Genomic DNA, 18,284 nt, shown 5'->3' with positions numbered 1-18,284 from the left:
TAAGAGACAAAATAGGGGTCTGCAATGGGAAATGTCTTTCCATTTGAGGAACTGCTGCTATGCTGGCGGAACAGTACTGTAGAATCCCAGTCTGGTTTGCTTTTGTCCATGGCTTTAAAACATTTGGAACATTTGTTCTACTCAGAACAGCAGCCTTAGAGATTCAGATGTAACTTTTTGAATTTATACAATTAAAAGTTCTCTCCTTTAGATGGTTATGTGAGAACATTGTTTCTTTTCAGGCCTTACAGCATGGGTTTTTTGACTTCAGAACATTTGATGCAGACGAATATGAACATTATGAGGTTTGTGCATGTTTTGAATTGATGCGTTTGCCCAAGATTAAACATGACACCTATTTCACATAACTAGATCTACTGTGCTGAGAGGCTTGGGATCCTTGAGCTTCTCCTGTACTGGAGGCACTACATAATTGGTATGACTTTCTATGTTATCTTGCTGCTTCTGATGTCAAACATGTTCTTTTAATATAAAGCAAACAGTTGAAAGTTGGTAACTATCTTGGTGTCATCTGAAAGATGCCTAGTGTTGCAACTACAGAATACATATGACGTTCAGTGGTGCAAAAGGTCTGTCTGGAGTGCACATTCTTGTAAGTCATGATGTGTAAGGCTAAGTGGAAAAGAGAAAAAGATTTGAAAGGTGGGAATCAAGGAAAATGGATTTTACTGTTAGTTGTGCAGTGCTCAAAAATCACTTGTGGCTGTTCTTGTGTGGTATTTATCTTAAGGAATCTGTTTTGTTCTGAATGATAGTTTCTGTGCAGCCTGAAGCTATGCTGCTAAATGTTTTTACTGAGCAAGTAATATCATTTTTGTTTGCCTTCCATGGTGTTTTATGTGTTCTAAATCTAGAGTGTTGTTTGAAGAGAGTACTTGGGAATGTTTATTTAGTACATGCCCAGTCACGTTTCTGCGGCATTGATGGATTAGCTAGTAATCTCTGTATAAAGCCCTTCCACTGCTTGTTAAATAATAACTTTGAGGTAAGTTGTTCAGGAATTTGGCATTATTGAATAGGAGCATCACTTTTCCTAGACCTGGGCTTTTATGCACTTCCAAGGAATTGCTGTGTATTGTTTAAATTGTATTTGGAATGGCTTCTTGCTTTCATCCCAGCTCTCTTGAACTGCTGTCACATTGTTGTATATAATTTCATTCTGTTCCTAAACACTTTGTTCAGTAGAATTTTAGACCTCTTGACTTTTTTTTACCTTCAGGTCTTATTGTAAACTGCTTTTGTGTCCTCTAAGTTTCAGGAGTTAATGGCTATGTTGCATGGCCAGACCACTGTAACTGATCTCGCAGTCTCATGGTTCTTTGGATCTTAGACTATGCATGGCATTCAGTTCCATTCAGCAGTGACTTCAGCATGATAACATTTAAGGATGCTGAAGCCTTTTGCTATCAGCAGACCTCTGTTTCTGTAACACAGCAACAAACTTGAGTTTGCACTTCTTAGTGCACAATTGTATATATTCTCAAAATTTAAACGTAAAAAGGTAAATGATAGCTGTTAAGGATGACTTCATCTATTTAACACATATCTCAGTCGTAGTATATTCCTTGACATAACAAGAGGATGATTCATGAGAATGATAGTTCATCTAAGACTACAATTTTACATGTGCAGGAAGCTGTATTTACCACATTAAAAATCTATCAAAGCTAATTGATCTTAATTTTGTCTTCCCTTTAAGACCTGTTTTGCAAGCTTTAATTATGAGGCAGACTTTCATTGCCTCCGTAAATACCAAAAGGAACATAATTGTCTGCCTGCCCCTACCGTGGTGATTCATCAGTAGAGCTAAAGCACATCCTTAGTTCCTATAAAAATTCCTTGGGGAAAACAAACAAAAATCTCTGCAAAAGAGAGATTGCCCAAAAGCTAACTTTACTTTGCAAATTTAGCTCCTTTTTATGAGCCAGACTGTTACTGAAGGAGGTCCAGGAACTTCCATTCATCCAGAATGTAGCAGCAGAATTAACAGCTGAATTGAACTGCAGGCACCATATTACTCAAGTGGTGAAAGATCTTTGCTGGCAGTCTCTTTTACTTCTGAGTTGTTTCCACAAAGGTAGTTTGCTCTGCCTGCTGTTTTCAGGACCATCCACAGGATATCGTCCTCTAACCAGCCTGTTTTCATGTTTTCCTCCACTGTGCTGTGATCTTTCCCAAATCTGGTTTAATGATGTTTTTTGGAAAGTTTGCAGTCAAAACAACTTTGGATGTCATTTGGATAGGAAGGTGTACATCTTTTGGGTCCTGTCCACGCCGGCATAATTTTTCTCACTTTGGTTGCTGCAACAGCCATTTTCACCCTGCTTTTAGAGGGCTTTTTTCAGCTTTAAAGAAATGATAATAGCTGTATTGCTATGTATTGCTATAGCATTATAACAATCTCTATTTCAATAATATACTCGTTACCAGTTTTCTTTTTTCTTTTTTAAGTAAGTCTCCAGATTTACTTAAGTTATAAGAAGAGATGTATGGGCTGCTCTTTTCTCCTTATAATGCTGCAACCAAAAGAATGAGAGATTTTAAAAAAACCCGAAAGCTGGGAACTAATACACCGGTGTAATAGACTGTTATAATGCTATAATGATATAGCTATTACTGGTTTTTAAAAAAATAAGTTTTAAAAAGCTCTCTGGTGGCAGGGACAGAAATGGCAGCCATGGAAGGCTGACGGAAGGACAGTGATGGGGAAAATCCATGTGACTGCTTTGCTGCCACTATGAATACCTCAGTATTTGTAGAAAAGTGAGAGCTTCATGGAGAATCATATCTGTGTGGAGGCAACCCTGGCCCCAATTTAAGATGCTGATTTTGACCTGTGAATCTAGGACATGGTATGTAGAGTACTGATTACTCCCATGTAGTTTTGCCCAGACACTGCAGTTTTCATCAGAGGTGCTTCTTCATGTACCACTGCCTTCTGAGGTAAGGCAGGTGGTCCGAAGGATAGAGCCTTTAATACTATGTTGTGTGGGGAGAGGGGATTTCAAGCCAAGAGGGGTTTTTAAAAAATTCTGGCTGTTTTTCAGAGGGGGGTTCTGTTGAATTAGCTGGGATTGTTTTCCCGATGATGTTTTAAGTGTCCAATTTAGTAAATCTGTGTGTTGTAGTTTTGCTTAGATATTAATGCTGTTTGAAACTTATGTTTTTTTACCGTGAATCACCTCAGGCACCTATTGGTGGAGAAGCAATATTTAAAAACTTAAGTATGTGTACATTGCACAACAGGTTAAAATGTGCTGATCTAAAACTGTGGGAGATTTATAAGCATTTATGTCTCTTTTTCACCAGCGAGTAGAAAATGGTGACTTCAATTGGATTGTCCCAGGGAAATTTTTAGCATTTAGCGGACCACATCCAAAGACCAAAATTGAAAATGGTATGTTTTCCCCCCCCCCCAGTTCTTCTATAGAATTTTATGTCTGTGTCATATGCCTGTATTATGATTGGGTTGAATAGACCTCCATGTGCTTGCCCAAGCACTTTGTGTGCACAGGACAATATCTGTTTTTCCACGATTTTGAATATATTGGGCAAATACCAGAAGAAGAAGAGATTGGATTTATACCCTGCCCTTCACTACCTGAAGGTCTCAGAGTGGTTTACAGTCTCCTTTCCCTTCCCATTCCCACAACAGACACCCTGTGAGGTAGGTGAGGCTGAGAGAGCTCTTTCAAGAACTGCTTGTGAGAGAACAACTCTGAAAGAACTTGTAACTGACCCAAGGTCTCACCAGCAGCTACATGTGAAGGGGGGGGGAATGAAACCCGGTTCTCCCAGACTAGAGCCTGTACTCCTAACCACTACACCAAACTGGCTCTCACTATATCCATAGTTCTTCATTGTTCAAGACATATCTTCTCTAGCTAATGCATTAGGAAACAGGGAAAATAGGCTAGACAGTTTTGAGCCTTTGATCAGTAATGTCTGGGGTAAAATTCCAAACAAGAACAGCATTCATATATGGCACTTTCATACCAGAAATATAATGGGGAACTTATTTGTTTTGTAGCTTGAACTGTTAGAAGTGAAAAGGTAGTGTTGTGTGTTTTGCCCTGAAATATTAATTGTAAAGGAAATTATTATAAACAAACAAAAAACTATAAATTGTTGTAGATAGACACAAAGGCACTACAATTTACTGCAGAATGTACCTGTTACACAGATTTTTAGGATCTGGTTGGCATACTAAAAAAACAGCATGATCTGAGCCAAGATATCCCTGGCCCAAATGTCAGCTGGTCACTGGTTGAATTAGGCCAGCATTCTTTAACTTTTTCAGATCTGGTTACCCACCTTTAACCCTGAACTTCATCATGAGACTCACAATTGTATGTTGTGTAAGCTTTCATTTCTCTGTGTTAAGCAAATAAAAAAGAAAATGTTGGTGGTGCCATTGATATGACACACCAGTTGAAGCTGTTCTCAGCCTCAACCCCGTATTTTATTATATAGGTCATACTGCCTCAGGGTTGTGAAAATTCCTGAGAGTGTGTATGAAACACTTTGAGTGCCAAAAGAACAGCGTTTGAGCCCAGTGGCACCTTTAACACCAACAAAGTTTTATTCAAGGTATAAGCTTTCATATGCAAGCACACTTCTTCAGATACAATGAAATGGAAATTACCTGTCCATGCATACAGGGAGAGGGTGAGCAGTAAATTAACATAGAACATAATGAAGATGTTTAACAGACTCAAGGACCAAACAGGAATAACAGGTTTAGTTTATATAGTTATTTCTTTGGGTTTAAGTCTGGGGGGGGGGGAACATAGTGAAAGAAATAATCATGTCAGAATTGGAGATTGATGGACAGATGTATCCATGATTGTGGAATTCTGAGAGTAATTAACTGAGACCCTGCCATTACGTTTCATCCATCTCTTCTCAAGCATGGAGTGCCAAAAGAGATTACAATAGAACAGTAGCCCAGGATCCAACGGTAACCTCTCCCCAGGAGCAGCATGGGTCCCATATGACAGGAAGATGCATGGCATCACAGAAGGAGGAGGAGGAGGAGCCATTCTGCAGTTGCCTGAGCAAAAAGAATGGCCTCCCAATATGTCTTCTTTGTCTTTTTAGACAAAACGAATCTTTTATTCTGAAAACAAAAAGAAATTTGTAAACTCTATGTGTTAGTTTGGATTTGTTTTTCTTTGCAGCCTACCTAATCATTCATTATGTAAAGACAGGGAACGTGTCATGAATATTTTGCAGCTGTATACTGTACTTCTGATTTTAGATTTATTAGTTGAAATGTTTTCTAAAACTAACAGCTTTGTGCACTTAAACAGATTTTCTGACTAATGTTTGCATCCTTTTACAACCTTTTTTTCAACTTTGTGTTATAATTTTTTATTCTTAAAACACGTTCAGACTTTATTGTATTAGTAACATTGTCATTCCAGACCATGTGATTTATAATTTTAAATTATGGTGTTAAAATTGCTGTTTGTGCAACTGGGCAATGTGGGGATATTAACACCCAAGTATTCTTCCTCTGCTAATTATTATAGGCTATCCACTCCATGCACCCGAAGCATATTTCCCATATTTCAGGAAACACAACATAACAACAGTCATAAGACTCAACAAAAAGATTTATGAAGCAAAGCGTTTCACAGATGGCGGCTTTGAGCACAACGACCTGTTCTTCATAGACGGAAGCACACCAAGCGATAATATAGTGCGACGATTCTTGAACATCTGTGAGAACGCAGAAGGTGCCATAGCTGTACATTGTAAAGGTAGATGAAACTGGAACATACGCTGGTATAAAGAGGAAAAGGATTGCTATCTGTGAAAAATCACCTTGCCAGATCTTAATGAAATAAACCTATTGCCTTGGATGAAAAGAGGGCTAATGTGAGGTGCCGTCAGCTCCTGCCCGGGGTCTGGACCCTCCGCCGTGTCTTCGCCTGCCCCAAAGGTCCCTTGGGGGTGCGGGGATAAGAGGAGGCTCCCGGGAGAGGAAGAGAAAGGATCCGGCAGCTAGCAGAGCGTGCCTCAGACGCAGACCCTGTGGGGAGTTCCGTCACTCCCCCCCCTTTTGGGTCTGCCTGGAACTGCTGTCTTTTGCCTGCGTCTACCGACTCTCTCTCGTGTGCTCAGTAGGACTGCCAGGCTAGCAGCCAGTCCAGCGAGTCCTCCTCGGCTTGCTCCTGCCGCGGCTTTATTCCCCTCGTCTCCCCCACAAGCCCCCGCACCTGGTCCCCGCCCCTGCCCAAAGGCAAAGACGCCGACCCGCCCACACAGTTCCCGCCCCCTCCCGTCCGGGCGCCGCCGGTCGAGGCGTCGGGCTCCCGCCCCGCCGTGCACTGTGTCGGCGGGCGAGTGCGAGGGCGGGTCCTGGCGCGCCCGCGTTGTCCGGGCTGTTCGCCACCGCCGGGGCTCTTGTTGCCGCGTCGTTCCTCCGCTGCTCGGGCCGGGGCACGCCGTGCTTCTTCCTCGCCCGGGGCCGGCTCTGCCGCGTTCTCCGCCCTGTTCTCCCCGCGGCCGGGGTGTTCGGCTGCTGTGGGCCGCCCGCCGCCCTCTCCTGACCGGCACGGGTCCGCCCACCCAGGTAGGCATACTCCGGGCGTGTCCCCTGGCCTCCCCTGGGTGGCGGCGGGGCAGTCCCGGTCCATACCGGGACAGCTAATACAGTGTTCACATGAATTCTGCATCAGAATCAAACTTGTTCTGTTTGCAGTGCCTGTTCACTGTTGAGTTGAGCACCTCATATGGTCACCTCAGTAATTTGCTCATGATTCAAAACGAACAGAAATTTTGAATAGCTTTGCATCTGCACACTGGTAGCATTCAGCATGGCGAGTGACTACAAACCCACTGTTGATGCACACTCACTGCTTACTGACTTGTTTGGATAATGTATGCCTCAGGGTCATTATGGATGCATTGTGCGCATCATTTGAAATCTGTTGCATTAGAGTGCATGGGCTGCTTTTGCACCTACACTGTTCATGGCATTATTTAATTGGCAGCATTCATTGTGGTAGTGCATGTTCAAAACTTACTGGACTCAGGGTGCCATCCTAAACTCTCTTACCAGGGAATAAATCCCATTGAACTCGGTGGGATTTATTTCTACGTGTACGTGTTTAGGATTGCACTGTCAACTACAGGTCCCACAAAGTATGTGTAACTCCAATTAATACGAAGTTGAATTTAACAGTAACATGCTTGGCTTTGGAAATCAGGCAGGGGTGCAGAAAGGGAATGGCTGGAACACTAGAGACGCAAGCCACATAGGTTCCCCACTTGCTGCCACAAACAGCCCCCCCCCCCGGAGATTTGAACATTCCCTCTAGTTTTGGTGATTCCTTTTAATACAGAAATGAGTGAGGTGGAAAACATTTGCATTTGCAATTCAAAATCAAACATGAAAAACATTTTTTTTAAAAAAACCTGGTGTTGGTTGCAGTTTGTGAACCAAACAGAAGAGTAATCGAGCATCTCTGGATGAAATTGTTCAAATTACAAATACTTCCATTCCATTCTGTAATTTTGTAAACCATGAATATTACATGCAGACTTTTTTTATTCCACTGAGTGATGCTGTTGCTTCTCTTTTGGTAAAGATTTTTTAAAATACCAAAGAGAAATTAGTTTTGTGTGTAAGGGTAGACCTGCTAATAGTTTGCAGCAAAATGGTCTTGCATCAAGATAAAGACCTTTAAAAGCTTTTGCAAGCCAGAGCATCACATGAATGAAAACTTATTCTGTCTTATATTGGGGGTGACTAATGCAGTACAGAAAGCCTGTGGTCCCTCTTTAGACATTCATACAATTCATTTTGTTTCCAACAAATTCAAAAGACAATAATTTAAAATTCATGGACAACACAAAAGATTACAAAAAAAGAGCCAACTAAATAAAAAAGGATAATCACTCTACAGCCAAACAAATCAGTAAAACCACAAGAATGCAATAAAATTAACCTGAGAGAACAAACAATAAAAACTAATCTTTATCACAGATCCAGAACTTTGAATTGTGCCTCAAAGCAAATTGGCAGCCACTGTAGGACTATAGCAATGCTATATGCTCTAAGTAATTCATACTGGCAAGTAATCTTGCTGCTGCATTTTTAATGAATGGAAGCTTTCTGTCTTCTGAGGCAGTCCACATAGACAGTATTACAGTAATCCAGCTGGGATGTGATCATAGAGGGCCACATCAACCATCTGAAGGCCAAGATTTCTTAGCACCAATAGCGTCAAGCCTGTACCTTTGCGGGAAGGTGTGTAACCCAAAATGTGATCTATTCAGGTCATTACAAGCTAGGAACAGATTACACCCACTCTGTATCTTCTGTTCTTTTAACAGGACCTTGTTTTTGTTTTGTCCAAGCAGAATAATGTGACACACCTCTAAAGCTCTGTGGGCTTTTCTGGTCTCACTTTGTGGTGCTCCCCTCCTTCCCCCGCCCTTTGTATGTGCATAAGTGCTGTCAAGTCACAACTGACTCGGTTGCTTTGCCCATTGCTTTCCTCTGCAGAGCTTTCTCCATGGTCTCCCATCCAAGTATGACCCTGCTTAGCTTCTGAAATCCAAGCTGTGCCATGCTACCTTCCCTGCCTACATGTATAGATCTTCAGATTACTGTTTCATGCACCTGGTAAAGTGGGCCCTGGTCCACAGAAACTCATGTCACAATAAATGTGTCGGTCCTGCCATGCTCATGGTTGTGGAGCAACAGTAATACATGGTACATCCATTCTCTCCACAACAGCAGTGTAAACTCTCTCTCCCCCCCCCCATGATCAAATCATTCAGATCAGCTTCTCTGCTTAGCCTGGCTTCAGTGTAGCATTGTCCTTTCCACGCCTCTCTCCATGGTGTCTCTTTTTTAAGATTGCTGAAAGCAAAGTGTAAAGGTTTTCCCTCCATTTGTTTGTTTTCTTTGGGTGGAGTTGCCTCTTTTTTTCTTTTTTTGCTTTTAGCCAATTTAGACAGCAGCACCCCCTTGCAGTTTTCCTGTGCTACTTCTCAAGAGGGGACCGGTGGATAAACCTTTATGCTCCCTTGGAATGAGAGCAGACAATGCAAGAAGTAGGACTGTTTAACCCAGGGTGAAAAACAATTTCCCAGGAGGCAGTTTCTCAAAGTATCAAGTTGGTGGAAAAACTCGGACAATAGCATTCGATGTTCTGTTAAACTGAAGGTCACTTTGGTTTCACTTAGACTTGTTCCAGTGCAACAATTATGATCACGGCTCTACTTTAACCATAAAAACACATTTTGGATAAGATTGTATTCTTAAGGAATTCTGTTCTGCTGATAGAGATGATGAGGAAGATTCTCTATCATAGTCTCTTTTTCATTGGAAGTATACCAGTAAGTCATGAGGCTGAGAGCAGAACAGCATGGAGTGTGACAAAGATATCTCTGAAGACAGTAGGATTAGTCATCCTGTATTGTGGCATCAGGTTTCCTGCCCTCCATTATTGACAGACAGTGATATGTGCTGGGGGAATATACAGCAGGATGCCACAGAATAGCCTAAGTGATCCTATAGCTGGCATAGGTGAGAAGGACAACTTGATACAGGATGCTGTTTTTGGTGGCATCTCTGTGTTGTACATAACATGTACCCCCACACACACCTTTTACATGCACTGTTGGTTGGGTTTGTATGTCAAACTCTTATTGGCCCTCCCTGGTTCTGTGTCTGTTTGTGTGTGTATGTGTGTGTTATTAAATATTTATACATACATTTTAAATGCTGGTTTTATTTTTAAAATATTTTAATGCCTTCATGTTCAGAGCCTTGGGGGACCCTATTTTGGTGGAAAGGTAGCATATAAATGTTTTAAATACTAATATTAATATAAACTAATGAAACAAGGTTCAGCAGAACAGGGGGTGGTATGTTCTAGATCATCCATGGCAGGAATAGGTAGGATGTTAAGATCAGCATTAGCAAGGCTATGTATGATCTACCAGGATGCTTGTACGCCCTGATGCACTTGTGATGCTTAAAATAGATAGTAGTAGTATTCTTCTGTAAAATATTACAATGGATTGCATTTAAAATACCAGTTATATAATAAAGCAGAATAGAAGTTTGAAACATAACATGTTTAACGGTATTAGTTGTAGATTTTCTGGGCTGTATGGCCATGGTCTTGGCATTGTAATACTACAGTGCCAAGACCACGGCCATACAGCTCGGAAAATCTACAACAACTAATGAACTCCAGCCATGAAAGCCTTTGACAACATATTTAACAGTATTCTTTGGTATTCCTAAAAATGTAGTTCAATACCTAAGATCAGTTTTGTTTCTTTTTTACTGTAGCTGGGCTAGGAAGAACAGGAACACTGATAGCCTGTTATATAATGAAGCACTATAGATTCTCGCATTCTGAAGCCATTGCCTGGATAAGAATGTGTCGTCCTGGTTCTATCATTGGACCCCAGCAGCACTTTCTTGAAGAGTAAGTATGACCACGTGTTAATACAATATACTGCACCAAATGTGTATTTTTCCCCTGTCTGTAGGATTGAGCTACATAAAGACCAGATTATACAGTGGCTTTTCTTATAGCAGAATTATCTAAATTATTTGTGTAGTTCCTGGTGTATTGATTTGCAGCAGGATGGGGTGTGCAATAGAAGGTTACAGCTGGGACTTCTGGTCTATGGAACAGCGATGGCGGACGCTCTTACCACAACGGGGAAGGGCGGTTCGCACACCGGCAGCCTTGAGGGGTGCCACCTCAAGTGACACCCCCGCAGAGCCTTTGTGATAGACTCCAGGCCAGGGGGCTTTTGAGGGGTAGCCTGTTCGATGGCGTAATGCCAGAGAATTGAGGCTCCCCTCCACCCCGACGGTCCAGTCACTGAGTGGCCTTAGGGCATAAGCTGGACTGACCGGGACAAGCACCGGAGATCGAGCGGAATGGCGTAAAACTGAGCGTGGTCAAAGAAAATGACCGACAATGAATGTGAGTTCTGAATAAAACGGAGTAGTTTGAAAAGTGATTCCCCCCCCCCACGGTTGAAAACAGTGATTGCAAAGAGGGACGCCTCTTGTACAAATGAGCGGCTAACGGAAACAAAGGGGGAGAGGGGAGTAAGTAAACCGAAAGTGTTTAGAGAGACTTATCTGAATCGCGAAGTCGTCTGGCAAGTTTTCCAAGTTGTGTGGAAGCGGTAGAAACTGTAAACAAAACGGGAAAGATGGTGGCCCAGCAGAGAAAGTTTAAAATGAAGCCAGGCAGTCAGAGTCCGAGACCGGAAGAGGGAGCAGATGTCCTCAAACTCCTGGCGGATATGCTTAAGCCGGTGATGCAGCAACTCGATGGTATTAACCAGCAATTGACCGTGATGAATAAAAACTTTGCAGCACAGCAGCTTCAGCTGAATGAAGCAGAGAGAAAAATGGAGCAGGCAAACGAGAAAATTAAAGAGATAGACACCACAAGCAAGAAGTTGAAGAAAAGGCTGGGAGATGTGGAAACAAAGCAGAATTGCCAAGAGAATCGAGTTTTGCAGCTACAGATGGAAAAAGCTAACATGATTCTCAGGTTTCAGGGGGTTCCTGAAACAGATTGGCAAGACGTGAAGAGGGTGCTAGGTGAGATTATCGCTCCAGTAGTAGGTTTAACAGCGGGTGAACTAGTAAACAAAATGGAGTCAGCCTGTAGGGCATACTCCAATTACATTAAAAAAATAACCTACCTGGAGAAATAGTGGTCAGGTTTGTAAGAAGACAAACCAGAGATGCCATTTTAAAAGCAGCTTCAGCAACTCCACTGAAAATGGGAAATGTAACCATTAAAACCTTAAAGGACATTCCATTTGAAATTAGACAAAAGAGGAAAAATTACAAGGGCTTAATTTCTTTTCTTCAAACGAATGGGATATTGTACAGGTGGGCGGTTCCGGTGGGTGTCATCTTTAAGATCAACGATAGAAGAGAGAAGATAGACTCCACTTTTAAAGCCAAAGAATTTTTGAGATGTCAGCTGGGGACAGACGAAAAGTCCAAAGAGGAAGAAACGAAGTTTAGTGACTCTGCTACCTCAGGAACAGAAGAGGATTCTGCGGCAGAAAAGGGTGCAGGACCAGCCAGAGTGGTGTACGATTTTAGAGACAGAAAGCCTAAGTAAAGGCAGAAGGACTTGGAAAATGGCCTTTTGAAGCGAAGAATAAGATGATCAGAGACTTCTCTCGTAACAACTAACAAAATAACATATAAATAGTGAATTGTTATAAGCAAGAACTCTACAAGTATATTGTGATACTAAAACTAATCGTACTAACATTTTTACTAACAGTGAAAAGATCTCCTCCTCTTGGGGTTTTAGTTTAGTGTAGTTTGCTTTCCTTTATCCTTAGTTGTAGTCCCTTCCCCAATATTTCTTTGTAGTTTTTGTAGTATTTGCAAAATAAAAAAAATATCCCTCCGGGGATTTAAAAAAAAAAAAAAAGAAGGTTACAGCTGTCATTCTGTGTCTGGTTTTTCACATAGTATCAGAAGAATGGGTTGGAAAATACTTTAATCCTTTCATGTGACTTGCTGGCAGAGCCTTCTGAGGTCTTCAGTGTAACTTGCTTGATCTGCAGTTGTCTGCATTTGTGATATTGCCTGTAGCAATAGAAAAGAGCAAGAGTCCAGTAGCACCTTACAGACTAACAAAATGTGTGGCAGGGTGTCAGCTTTCGTGAGTCACTGCTTGCTTCTTCAGATACAGATAGAATGTGAGTCCATCCGTCCTATATATTGGAAAGTGGAGTGATTTCAGATGCCGAATGACAATAGCAAGTGAATGACAATAGCAGTAGAAAAGAGCAGGAGTCCAGTAGCACCTCAAAAACTAACAAAATTTTTGGCAGGTATGAATTTTTGTGAGTCACAGCTGCCACAAATTGTTTTAGTCTTTAAAATGCTACTGCACTCTTGCTCTTTTCTACTGCATTTGTGATACGGTGTCTCAAGTATCAAGTGCATACCATTTTTTAAAACCGAGTTCATGCAAGGCATGTGTTTTATATCTTCCACCCTGCTTTAAGAACAGTTTAAATGGTTAGGTTTCAGGTTTGTTTCAGCTCCATTTTAGTTTTCTGCTTGATTTCTAAACTTCTGTAGTCAAAATCCTATTGTACTGTTCATTGTATTTGACTTGACACTATGTAATCTGTCTTGCATCTGAGCAAGAAAGGTGGACTATAAATAACATAAGTTTTCAAAGTGTTTCACTTTTAGAAAAAGACTAGCAGATATAATGATGTTTCTCAAGTAGGAAAGCAACTTGTTTGACCTGTTTCCTTCCGATTTCTATTCTAATGCCTTATAGGATTTGTAGTGATGAACTACCGGTATTGAAGTCCTAGTAACAATCAACATTTGTCAGGAGAATTGTCAGCTGAACCTAGTGCTCTGATCCCACATCTTCATCTCCCCACTTCCAATATCCCTCATCAATACTATCATATTCCTCGTTCCATTACATATATACTATGTCATGCATCACACTAATCTGTGCTGATGGTAGCAAAGAGATCTCTTCATTCACCAAAAGTCAGTCAAAGCCGCTCCTCCATTAAAGGTAAAGGTAAAGGTTCCCTTGCTCGAAAGCCAGTCAAATCCGACTCTAGGGTTGCGGTGCTCATCTCCGTTTCAAAGCCGAAGAGCCAGCGCTGTCCAAAGACGTTTCCGTGGTCATGTGGCCGGCATGACTAAACACCAAGGCACACGGAATGCTGTTACCTTCCCACTTGAAGTGGTACCTATTTATCTACTTGCAATTTCTTGCTTTCAAACTGCTAGGTTGGCAGGAGCTGGAACTAGAGATGGGAGCTCACTCCATCATGTGGCACCTGGGTCTCGAACTGCTGAACTACCGACCTTCCACAGCCTGCAGTTCAGCGTCTTAACCACTTGAGCCACCGCAGCTCCTCCATTAGACCAAGTTTAATACGGGTAAACAATCTTAAAGTTGTTCTGTTCAGCAATTTTGTAAGAGGTCATTCCACTGCCACTTATTAAGAGCTAGGCAAGAAGTTTTCTCACACCTTTTCTAACGGCTCATGTCTCCTGAAGTATCCAAACTGAAAAGCTAACAACATTTTGACCAATTTCTGCTCCCTGAAATCTCTTGCATACAAAATTGTTTAATAGGACAGTTTTAAGACTGTTAACCAATATCAAGTGGGGGAAGGTTGTGATGTGACTGATTGGGGTTGAATGAAGAAATCTCATTTTCACCATCGCCAAAGACAAGTGTTGGCAGTGTTGTACTAATACATTTCATTGTTTTAAAGAGTCCCTTCCCCCGCTGTTGCTAATTACTTTCCAATGTATTTTCTTCTTTAGAATGCTACAATAGCAGGGGGAGTAGGTTTCAAGCAATGAAACCTGGTAGAAGATGAAGGATTACATAACTTGTCTTTTCCCCTTTGTGAACTGAGTCTGGACAAACCTGCAGTTTGTGTTTTATGAGCAAAACTCATGATCTTTGCTTGTTCATTTGAGCCCATAGATCACTGCCTCAATAAAAGCAGAAGGAGAGAGGAGGTATCAGTTTGTGCTGATGCTGCGTATAGCCTCCAATTTCTGAACTGCTCAGTGGATTTTAACCTCTGGTGTATCTCAGCTACTGAATAACTCCTGCTCAGGTGAAGCGGTAGGCAAGAAAAATAACATGAAAGCAGAAAATAAAATGAAATGAGAAAGTAATAGGTGTTACGGGAATTAGCTTTCTGGTTGTGCCACTGGGCCCTCCCCTATACCTGTGTTGACTGTCCCCACCTCCCCCACTCCTGCACCCTGGAACAAGCACCATGACAGAAGTCCTTACGTAGAGCACTTTGGGGAGTGGAACCATCGGACTCATGTACTGTTGCTTTTTCCTCCCACTGTGCAGTTTCTCAAAAGCAGTAACATTTGTTAGGCATAGTTCTGTATGTCATGTTTGAAAGCTAGCTGAATCAACACATCCCTTTTTAGGGGGTCAGCAAAATCATGAAACATGTTGTGATAACTGTTCAGCATTTATCGGAAATAAAATGAAATGAAGAATTGTGTGATCCACTAATTGCTTAGTTCTCTAAATTGACTTTATCACAAAGACAATTCGTTCTAAAGTTACTAACATATAGTTTTCTCTTCGTACTTTAGTACAGGGAAGTGGCAACTTTTACATAGTGGCAAATGGATGTCATGCTTTCACCATCTAAGTGGCATGTGTGACCAAATAGTCCCTTGATCCCTGGGTATAATTATGGTAGTCTGTTTGGACATGCATGAAAGCACAGTCTGCAGTTTGTTCAGTGTCTTCTCTCAAGGCTTGAATTGCAGAAAGGAGAAACAGAGACATCAGCCTATGGAGAGTTGCAGGCTAAGCCTGCAGGGATGGGAAGAGTTAGAGTAACTGACTGAGCAGCCTTAATGAGAGATGCAGAACATCATACTTTTTGTTCTGTACAGAGGTAACAGCCTTGGAATCCATACTTGCACTGCAAAATTGTACAGTCCAATCACCATCTACAAATCAGACCTAAAAGCCCCTGCTTTTGTGATGTTTGAGGTGGCGATGCAGCTCCTTTGTGCATCTCTAAAGAAATGTAAGAATCTCTAAGACATGGCTCCTTCCTGCACCAGTGGGACACTTTCTGGAAATTGAGGGTTTCATCATGAGGAGCCCCAGTACGACTCCCTTCTCAATGGCTTTGGGTTTCTCATAGTACAGGTCATTATGTGGGACAAAAAGCCTGCATAGTGCAAAGGTGATATAAGAAGAGGGAATAAAAATCTCAGGAAGTCACATTTTGTCAGTGATGGGAATCCTTTTCATTAGCAAGTCGTGCATACTGCTGATAATAATTTCAGCCTTATCTGGAATCAAATTCATTTGGATCATCCACATCCAAGCTCCCCACCATGATCAGTCACTGAGTAAGTTACAAGTCTTAACTTACCCCTGTCACTTTTTGAGTCTGCAGGCACCTTTAGAATTCTGACACAGAGTGGTAGGCACAAACACAAAATGGTTGCCATGGGAGGCAGAGCCAACCACAAAATGGCCACCACAGGAGGCAGAAACCACCAAATGTCAGGGAGTGATTAATAACTCTAATAGTAATTCTTTAGGAAGAAGCTCTGTTTCAACAGAATGCCTTTTAAAGTGAACAGGCCAGTCAGTCTGACGTCGATGCCGGCTAAATTGGTGGAAACCATTATTAAGGAAAGATGAACAAAACCTATTGAGGCAGACTCAGCATGGGTTCTGTAAGGGAAGATCTTGTCTCACCTGTTAGTGTTCTTTGAGGGAGTGAACAAACATGTGGACAAGGGGGAGCCAATAGATATTGTTTACCTTGACTTTCAGAAAGCTTTTGATAAAGTTCCTCATCAAAGGCTCCTTTTGTTGTTGTTCAGTCGCACAGTCGAGTCTGACTCTTCGCGACCCCATGGACCAGATCACACCAGGTCTTCCTGTCTTCCGCCGTCCTCTGAAGTTGGCTCAATTTCATGTTCGTTGCATCTATGACACTGTCTAACCATCTCATCCTTTGCCGTCCCCGTCTTCTTTGACCTTCAATCTTTCCCAGCATCAGGGTCTTCTCCAGTGAGTGCTCCCTTCTCATTTGGTGGGCAAGGTATTTGAGCTTCAGTTTCATTATCTGGCCTTCCAGGGAACAGTCAGGGTTGATTTCTTTTAGGATTGACTGATTTGATCTTCTTGCAGTCCAAGGAACTCTCAAGAGTCTTCTCCAGCACCATAGTTCAAAAGAATCTATTCCTTGGCACTCGGCCTTCCTTATAGTCCAACTCTCGCAGCCATACATGACTACTGGGAATACAATTGCTTTGATCATGCGGACTTTTGTTGGCAGGGTGATGTCTCTACTTTTTATCATGCTGTTTAGGTTCGCCATCGCTTTCCTCCCAAGGAGCAGGCGTCTTTTAATTTCATGGCTGCAGTCACAGTCTGTGGTGATCTGGGATCCCAGGAACGTGAAGTCTGTCACTACTTCCACGACTTCCCCTTCTATTTGCCAAGGAGTGATGGGGCCGGATGCCATGATCTTAGTTTTTTTGATGTTGAGCTTCAAGCCCACTTTTGCGCTTTCCTCTTTTACTCTGAGCAAGAGGCTCTTTAGGTCCTCTTCACTTTCTGCCATTAGAGTGGTATCGTCTGCATATCTGAGGTTGTTGATCTTTTCCCCAGCAATCTTAATTCCCGCTTGTGATTCATCTAGGCCAGCATTTCGCATGATGTACTCTGCATATATATTAAATAAGCAAGGTGACAATATACATCCTTGTCGTACTCCTTTTCCTATGCTAAACCAATCAGTTGTTCCATATCCGGTTCTAACTGTTGCTTCTTGATTTTGTATAGGATAGAGTTTACTGTTTTATTTTTGAAAAGTCCATCCCCAACGAGTTAGAGTAGATAGTATCATCTGGCCTATTGTTCCTGGTTCCTGAGACAAGACCAGACATGACCATACGATCCAGAGACCAGATGACATCAATGGACCTGTTCCTGACAACCTGTTCCTGATACCAGTGATGGAACCATCATTTATCATAACGCCTTCGTCTAAAGACTCAGCTGTTATGAAGGGGGGGGACTCATGTGGACAAGGGGGATCCAATAGATATTATTTACCTTGACTTCCAGAAAGCTTTTGATAAAGTTCCTCATCAAAGGCTCCTAAGTAAGCTCAAAAATCATGGGATAGAAGGACAAGTCCTTTTATGGATCAAAAACTGGCTAATTAATAGAAAACAGAGAGTGAGTATAAATGGGCAGTTCTCTTAGTGGAGGGGGGTAAGCAGTGGGGTACCGCAGGGATCAGTACTTGGTCCACTGCTTTTTAACTTGTTCATTAATGATTTGGAGTTGGGGAGAAGCAGTGAAGTGGCTAAATTTGCAGATGATACGAAGTTGTTCAGGGTGGTGAAAACCAGTGAGGATTGTGAGGCACTCCAAGGGGATCTGTCAAGGATGGGCGAGTGGGCGTCAACATGGCAAATGGGGTTCAATGTGGCCAAGTGCAAGGTGATGCACATTGGAGCCAAAAATCCTAAATATAAATACACATTGATGGGGTCTGAACTGGCAGAGGCTGATCAAGAGAGAGATCTTGGAGTTGTAGTAGATAACTCACTGAAAATGTCGAGACAGTGTGTGACTGCAATAAAAAAGGACAATGCTATGCTGGGGATTATTAGGAAGGGTATTGAAAACAGATCAGCCAATATAATGCCCCTATATAAATCA

At 42.0% G+C, this 18,284-nt stretch overlaps 1 protein-coding gene across 1 annotated transcript in view; it reads left to right on the top strand.

The window, feature by feature from the left end:
* Positions 1-18,284, top strand: part of CDC14A (cell division cycle 14A) — a 97,765-nt gene that overhangs the window by 58,283 nt on the left and 21,198 nt on the right. The window contains exons 9-12 of the mRNA XM_015407747.1: positions 243-305; positions 3,331-3,418; positions 5,556-5,786; positions 10,343-10,481. Coding sequence (XP_015263233.1) covers positions 243-305; positions 3,331-3,418; positions 5,556-5,786; positions 10,343-10,481 — 521 coding nt within the window. The remainder of the gene's footprint in view (positions 1-242; positions 306-3,330; positions 3,419-5,555; positions 5,787-10,342; positions 10,482-18,284) is intronic.

Source organism: Gekko japonicus, unplaced genomic scaffold (genome assembly GCF_001447785.1).
Source record: "Gekko japonicus isolate JY-2015 unplaced genomic scaffold, Gekko_japonicus_V1.1 scaffold2204, whole genome shotgun sequence".
Classification (NCBI taxonomy): domain Eukaryota; kingdom Metazoa; phylum Chordata; class Lepidosauria; order Squamata; family Gekkonidae; genus Gekko; species Gekko japonicus.
The sequence above is the reverse complement of the archived record's forward strand: the minus strand, read 5'-3'. Positions and strand labels throughout refer to the sequence as shown.